This window comes from Photinus pyralis, unplaced genomic scaffold (genome assembly GCF_008802855.1).
Source record: "Photinus pyralis isolate 1611_PpyrPB1 unplaced genomic scaffold, Ppyr1.3 Ppyr1.4_unclustered_Scaffold337, whole genome shotgun sequence".
Taxonomy (NCBI): Eukaryota; Metazoa; Arthropoda; class Insecta; order Coleoptera; family Lampyridae; genus Photinus; species Photinus pyralis.
In genome coordinates this window covers 68036-75998 of record NW_022171387.1, presented here as the reverse complement: position 1 = coordinate 75998, position 7963 = coordinate 68036, and the positions used below count along the sequence as shown (strand labels likewise).

The window sequence follows — 7963 nt, the reverse complement described above, 5'->3', positions numbered from 1 at the left end:
CAAAATGTTCGTGGTTACCATAGATAATGTCATTCATGTCTCCTATAGAACGTTTACACTAATTTTACCCCTGCCTATGCATGTGTAAAGTTATTTTTTATATAAGCAAACAATCCTTCCAATAGCATGTAAGTCAAAATGATAACAAATGTGTCGAAACAATGAATTCAATACACACACTGAATAAGATTGACAGGTTATTGGATAAAATATCATGTCTAATGGATTTTCGTTGCTTTGTTACACATTCAATTTGCGAATTTCGCAACGGTTCCAAAAAGCTTTTTCCGTCACACGCAACACGCAGGCACTTATTTACGACGAAAAAAAAAACCATTTATTCTTAGTTTTTTTTTTAATTAGTAACATGCTCGTTATCTGTCAACTGAAAACGCGTTTTCTCTCAAATTGCGAATTCGCCAATAATCCAGTTAACCAGTTTACGCAGTAGACTGCAATTGTCGCGACCGACAATGTTCGATTGAATTGGATGGGCATATTATATGCAATCAATACATCGCAAACATCAAACGCACAAAAGGGTAGGTATCCCTATTATTTTCAAACTTTTCGGGGTAGTTTTCGGATCCATTGTCTTCGGTATGTTGTTTCTGTGTGATGGTAAAAGCTGTATGTGAGACTGAGGATGGGAGATAGATCCGCTCGGTTACCTATATATTGATCGTTATATATACGCCTCGCTGCCCGTATTGTGTGCTACGAGGTTTATATCGAATTAAATACGCTAATTGAACTTCATGATGAAGTGACGCCATAGTGCGCTTGAGTTATTTATTACTTACGGCGATGCCTACGAAGAGCCAAAAGTTAAATGAATTATATATTACATTTTTTATTCATACCTTGTCGCAATTACTGAAACGACTTTTAACCGTATAATCAACTTCAGAACAGAATTCAGATCAACAAATGCTGATGGCAAAGTTATTTTTCCGATCTTTTTTACTTCCAACGTGCTGTGATACCATGCATAATTTCAGTTTGCGCAATTATTTTGTTTATTGAGGAAGCTTTATCGCCCGAGGGATGGTGCGCTATTGGTTTAAATAAATTGAATGTAGGCCACATTAAATAAAAATGCGAAATTACTGCTTTATTTAAATGTTTAATTTTGTCACGTGTGTTTAGGAACCCAGTAAGTTTAGAGTCTTTTGTAAACCAAATTTGTAATTGTAGTTGTGTGACTTTTTGAAGTCATTTTTAGTGACGAGGAGGGGGGTAACAGTTCCATCTATTACTTTTTAGCGTTTTTTACGTAACTTTCCAGTAATTTCTATTCTATTTGTCTGTGTGTTGCGACGAACCTTCGCCGGATGCTCAGGTACCTACCAACAGTAGCTTCGGTACTCTGTTCAACCAACTCGGCACTTGCAAAATTTCGGTGCCCTATCCCAGGTTTGCAACATGGAACGTTTTGGCCGTAAACCACTAAATAAAGCTCCCAGAGGCCAAGCCTTATTTTTTTCTAGGTCTCCATCACAGAAAATGGAATTAAAAAACATAAGAGGACAAAATTTGCATAGTGCGAAAAATCGAAGCAGATTTCTAATTTCACAGTACGAGTCAAGGTCACATTGTAGAACGTCGAATAACCATAGCAGTACTCTTTGGAATAACGTAATGAAGCGCACATAATTTTTCTTGCGCTGCAGAAATAATGGCCTCGAGAGCAAATCCAGAAGGACACAAAAGTGGTCATTGTAAAAACTAGCACTGTACTTACTTCCCATATAAAAAATAAACATTGAATACTATCCATATGAGTATATCCAAGAAAACGTTAATATTGTTGTATGTAGAGCAGACGTTATTTTGGTCTAAACGTAAAAAATAATGATGGTACCCGGTATGTGAATATTTTAATGTATTATGTGTAAATCTGGGGGATTATTTACGAATAAAGCACAAAAGTAGGTTTATTTTACTTAAATTTGTGCTTCGGTGTTATTTTCTCTTTTAGAATTGTTTGTAATTGCGTATTATTTGTAAATTGTTTATTCAAATTTGTGTATTTAATTATAAAACGTGCAATTGCGTATTAAAAAGGAGGGAAATCTGGGGAAATATAATTGCCTTGTATTTTTAAAACCTAAAGTACGTGCAAAAAAGGTTAAGTCCACTCTTTTGATAAAAGTTTCTTCCCAATCGAAGTCTAATCGAAAAAGTACGAATTGTTTTGGATTCTACGCCCCAAAATTAATAAGAAAGGTGTTTTCCCGAGAAATTTTGGTGTAGTCGATTTTTGGTAAAAAAGGAGGGTTATACACTGCCTTTTTTTGAGACCCGAAAAAAAAATTCTCAGATCGACCCGAAAAAAAAATGTTCTTATAGAATGGGTCCTGTAGAATCCATAATTTCACACAGTTCCAAGATGCCCTATCTTCAAAAGTTACAGCTCTTTGAATTTTCTTTCGAAATTGGTTTCTACTTCATAACTTTTAATTGAGAAGTCTAATCGAAAAAGTACGAATTGTTTTGGATTCTACGCCCCAAAATTAATAAGAAAGTTGTTTTCCCAAGAAATTTTCGTGTAGTCGTTTTTGGTAAAAAAGGAAGGTTATACACTGCCTTTTTTTGAGGCCCGAAAAAGAAATTGTCTCAGATCGACCCGGAAAACATTTTTCTTATAGAATGGGGCCTGTAGAATCCGTAATTACAAACAGTTCCAAGATTGGGCTACTAGTTCAAAAGTTACAGCCCTTTGAATTTTCTTTCGAAATTGGTTTCCACTCTATAACTTTTGATTGAGAAGTCCAATCGAAAAAGTACGAATTGTTTTGGATTCTACGCCCCAAAATTAATAAGGAAAAGTGTTTTCCCGAGAATTTTTGGTGTAGTCGATTTTTGGTAAAAAAGGAAGGTTATACACTGCCATTTTTTCTGCTCCGAAAAAAAAATTGTCTCAGATCGACCGGGAAGAAAAAATTTCTTATAGAATGGGGCCTGTAGAATCCATAATTTCAAACAGTTCCAAGATTGGGCTACTAGTTCAAAAGTTACAGCCCTTTGAATTTTCTTTCGAATTGGTTTCTAGTCTATAACTTTTGATTGAGAAGTCTGATCGAAAAAGTACGAATTGTTTTGGATTCTACGCACCAAAATTAATAAGAAAAAGTGTTTTCCCAAGAAATTTTGGTGTAGTCGATTTTTGGTAAAAAAGGAAGGTTATACACTGCCTTTTTTTGAGGCCCGAGAAAAAAATTGTCTCAGATCGACCCGGAAAAAAAATGTTCTTATAGAATGGGGCCTGTAGAATTCATAATTTCAAACGGTTCCAAGATTGGGTTACTAGTTCAAAAGTTACAGCCCTTTGAATTTTCTTTCGAAATTGGTTTCTAGTCTATAACTTTTGATTGAGAAGTCCAATCGAAAAAGTACGAATTGTTTTGGATTCTACGCCCCAAAATTAATAAGGAAAAGTGTTTTCCCGAGAATTTTTGGTGTAGTCGATTTTTGGTAAAAAGGAAGCTTATACACTGCCTTTTTTTGAGGCCCGAAAAAAAAAGTGTCTCAGATCGACCCGTAAAAAAAATAATGTTCTTATAGAGCCCCAAAATTAATAAGAAAAGGTATTTTCCCGAGAAATTTTGGTGTAGTCGATTTTTGGTAAAAAAGGAAGGTTATACACTGCCTTTTTTTGAGGCTCGAAAAAAAAATTGTCTCAGTTCGACCCGAAAAAAAAATTTTCTTATAGAATGGGGCCTGTAGAATCCATAATTTCAAACAGTTCGAAGATTGGGCTACTAGTACAAAAGTTACAGCCCTTTGAATTTTCTTTCGAAATTGGTTTCTACTCTATAACTTTTGATTGAGAAGTGACAGTCGTTGCGAAAAGAGTTGTCATCGCTGCCTACGCTAATTAAATGTCGAGATAAGGACGTGTTATCGCCTATTAAAGAAACACAAGTGCAGTTTGATCTTTGGAAGACGAGCGTTATTTTGTTAAGAAGGAGGAACAGAAATGAGGAAAGGAAAGAATTGTTAAATAGAAGTGAAGGACGTTAATCGAAGCATTTTGTTTGTTACCTTTTGCTTTTTGATGGTCAAGCGTTTGTTTGATTGTGGCTTCTATTTGGTGGAAGACGTGAATCAAATTAAAACGCAGTGGTATTTGAACGTATTTATTACTTTTCGCAAACAGTCAGTTTTGCCGTTTATCGTGCGTTATCGAGTATTAAGAGATTTATCAGTATCTTGCTTGTGTCTATTGATTTGTCGCTTAAGAGAAGGTTTGTCCACCATTAAAGAACATTGGTAATTATAACGCAGGGAGTGTTGATTAAATTGTTTGAGTGAAATCAAAGCAATGAAGTTCTAAAGTATTAAAATTTTGTGTCTGTCTGTGCGTATTTGTTTGAAAATCGCAGTTATTACCGTAGATTTTTGATTATTGAATTAAGATTTCTATAATAAATTAATTGTTCTATCGAACACTTGTTGCGTGCTGGGTACCTACCAATTTTTCTTTCAGTTTGATTGTTTACGTGCAACAAAAAAACAATATAATTGAATATATCAAGTGGGTAAAGAAAAATCAGGGAGCTATATGTCACATCAAGCATAAGCTAATTTTAATTACAGTCCATTTCAATTGCTTTCGCTTTTTAATAAAACCCACGTACGGGCCTTAGCATTGATTGTTTTATGTCAAATAAATTTGCTTCATATGCAAATGGTTGGTGATTAATCGAGCCCAAGTTACAACCCAGATAAGAGTTCTCATTTTTTTTTCATGCCCAGAATGACATCAGCTGTTTATTAAAAAATTTGTTAATTAATGGTTTGGAATTTTGCAGGCAGATAAGATTGTTGAATTTCTAAAATTCTTAAAATTTAATTCAATATTGAGATTTTCGTCTTGCCGGAGGCTGGACGTGCCCTAGTTGTTAGTATATCAATTTAATTGAGGTTGCCATTGCACATAGCAATACCTAGACATTTAGGAAATGGGTCAATTATGGCAAAGAAAATTATCTATGAGCTTCAAATGATGACATCCTATTTGGTGGTGTCTGAGTGCGAGTTGCTTTATTAAGAATCGAAAAGCCCAGAAGACCGTAACGCTGAAAAAATACACAGATCATATTATATCTTATAAAATACTGTTGCTGCAATTGCTTAAAAGGATAGACTAAAACTGACTTCGATTGCAATGCTTAATTGCTTAATTAACAAAATGTTGGTAGTGCCCTAAAATTAATCATCAAAGCAAGGCGTTCGATTTGGTGAGTGACGAACTCTTATTGGCCAAGTTATCTTACATCGGTTTAGATCAACTCACCCTACATTGGTTTCAAAGTTATTTGTGTGGTCGTAGGCAAAGGGTGAAAGTTGATCAGGACAATATCTCTGACTTTATGCTAATAAAAAGAGGTGTACCACAGGGTAGTATATTAGGTCCCATTTTGTTCTCTATTTTTACCTTTGACCTACCATACGTGATAAAGCATGCTAGTGTTCATTTGTATGCAGATGACATACAAATATATAAGTCATGCTCAGTGCGAGATATCGAAGGAACAATAAAGTTATTAAATGCGGATTTGGATAGTGTCTCAAAGTGGTGTACAAGGAATGGACTAAGGCTAAATGCAACTAAAACCGTAGCTGTGTGTATAGGCTCACAACAGCAGAGAAGCTTAATCTGCAATAGTAGCTTGTCAATGGATGGTATCTACATTCGCTGGACAGAATGCATAAAAAATTTAGGTGTAATCATGGACAGTAGATTAAGTTTTGATAAGCATGTCGATCAGGTTTATAAAATTACTTTTTTTAAATTGAAGTCTTTATACCATCTTAAAGATAAGCTTTCACAGGATACTAAACTTAAACTTGTCAAGGCGCTAGTTTATCCCCACGTAGACTATTGCTGTACGGTTTACTACTACTTCTCATATGCATACAGCAAAAATAAAATCCAAAGGATTCAGAACGCATGCATGAGGTTTGTTTGTAATATACCTTATCGTCACCACGTTACACCTTTTTTGGTTATGCTTAATGAACATACCATGTTTGAAAGAATTACTTACTTAAGCTTAGTCATATTACATAAGATTTATCATACTCAAGAACCACCATACTTATATAATTTGTTAATAAGATCAGAAATGCACAATATTAATATAAGAATAAATAGCTTTACACTTCCACAACATGCAACCGTAAAATATGAAGGGTCGTTTGAGTATTTAGCATCATATCTCTTAAATTTAGTATTAAGTAAAATTGAAATGCCACCGTCGACTTTCAAAAAATTCAGTAAAGAATTCGTTAGAAATCTCACCTGGAAGGAAATGTAGTTATTATTATTATTATTATTATTATGAGGATTAATTTTTGTAGTTCAATTTTTGTTTTTGCATACTGTTATTTTTCAATTAACCATGTTACACTTTTTGTATGATTTATATTTTAGATGTATACCTACCTACTTATTGTAGTTATATACCTCCGCAATTTAGGAACGAGAAAATGTAAACTTTTATTTTAAGGGGAAATGGAAGAACGGTTTTTACCGAATTTCCTCCTTTTGTGTATATTTTCTGTACGCAATAAACGTTATTATTATTATTATTATTATAATTGCGAGTTTCTCAACAATTAATAAAATACGTAGGAATTTGATATGGACTACGCATATCAAAAAGAAAAGCTCACCGCAGCTACCAAAACAACCCCTTGTGTAGAAAATGATGATTTAGTTACAAAAACATTACATTTTGTAAGTAATCGGAAAACGAACTGGAAAAACCTTCTCCGCCGGAATTTAAATCAAAAGCTACAATAACAAAAGAAACAGCCGAAGAAAAACAAACGTACCTAATTTCTTAAATAAACACACATTCTGCGTTACAATTTATATGAATCTCTACAAAAATAATTTTTAGCGAATTAACAATTTCATTGAATTTTTACTTGCTCATGTAGATCATTTGAAGGAGATGGAGTTGTTACAGTCAATATTAGCTCGGCAAGGTTTGTAAAGTCGTTATATATGGCCAAATACAGCAAAGTTTCGCCATCTTCAGTTTTAAACGTATAATCGGCACCATTTTCCAAGAGAAATTTAGTCGCATCTGCTGCTGCGTTAATTACAGCTAATTGCAGTAGCGGTGCGCCCGCAACTTTGTCGTTGGCTTTTACGCCTTTTGCAAAAAACAGCCTTAGAATCGCGACACTGTCCTGTCTGATCGCCGCGGCCAATGGGTTTAGGCTGGTGTCGTTATTGCTACTTATAGTTGCGTTATTTTCCACTAAAATTTGAACAGCCTCCAAATATTCGTTGGACACTGCGGTCAGAAGAGGCGTGTAGCCGTTGGCGTTGGGTATGTTGACATCCGCCTTTCGCCGGATCAGCAACCGCATAATGTTAGGATAGTTGAATAGTGTCGCTTTATGAACTGGGGTATATCCATCTTGATCTTTGGAGTTGACATTTGCACCTCTCTCCAATAGTAGCCTGGTTATGTTGTGGTAACCCCTCTTTATCGACAAATGTAACGCTGTATCCCCCTCTTTGGTTTTCGAGTTCACATATTCACTATTGTTTTTACCTAGAATTGGATGAGTTACACTGAAAGAGTAGGTACCACTCAATTACCATGGACATGTGACCTGGAGCTCTGCGGCAAACTGAACGCGCACGCACAAAACGCGAAGAAAGAGATTGAAAAAAATGCGTGCTTCATGTTGACATACAAGGAATTATAGCTTCAGAAACACTGATCAGTTTGTGAATTTGGTGAAGTAATCAACAGTTCAATGCTTCGTAACCTCGACCTTTCGATAAACTTATCGTTGCTCATGTTAATGTTTGGTAGTTAAATATTCCAAAAAGTCCGTTTGTTCAAATTTTAGCTCACTTCTTGGCAACCGGTCTTGTTCCATTTTTGGCATACCTTGGAATCCAGCACTGCTTTTGGCATTTCCACATACT

At 35.0% G+C, this 7963-nt stretch overlaps 1 protein-coding gene across 1 annotated transcript; it reads right to left on the bottom strand.

The window, feature by feature from the left end:
• Window positions 1-6869: 6869 nt before the first annotated feature.
• LOC116182067 (putative ankyrin repeat protein RF_0381) lies at window positions 6870-7754 on the bottom strand. The gene is made up of 2 exons (XM_031502567.1): window positions 7628-7754; window positions 6870-7580 (listed from the first exon to the last, which is right to left on the bottom strand). Exons 1-2 carry the CDS (start codon window positions 7713-7715, stop codon window positions 6928-6930), a joined length of 741 nt encoding a protein of 246 aa, XP_031358427.1. The 5' UTR covers window positions 7716-7754; the 3' UTR covers window positions 6870-6927.
• Between the last annotated feature and the right edge of the window lie 209 nt (window positions 7755-7963).

Bases quoted from the DNA above. Each gene is read 5' to 3' on its own strand.
- LOC116182067 (XM_031502567.1), bottom strand. From the start codon at position 7,715: ATGAAGCACGCATTTTTTTCAATCTCTTTCTTCGCGTTTTGTGCGTGC. The intron at 7,581-7,627 runs GTAATTGAGTGG...ATCCAATTCTAG, and splicing joins CTCCAGGTCACATGTCCATG to GTAAAAACAATAGTGAATAT.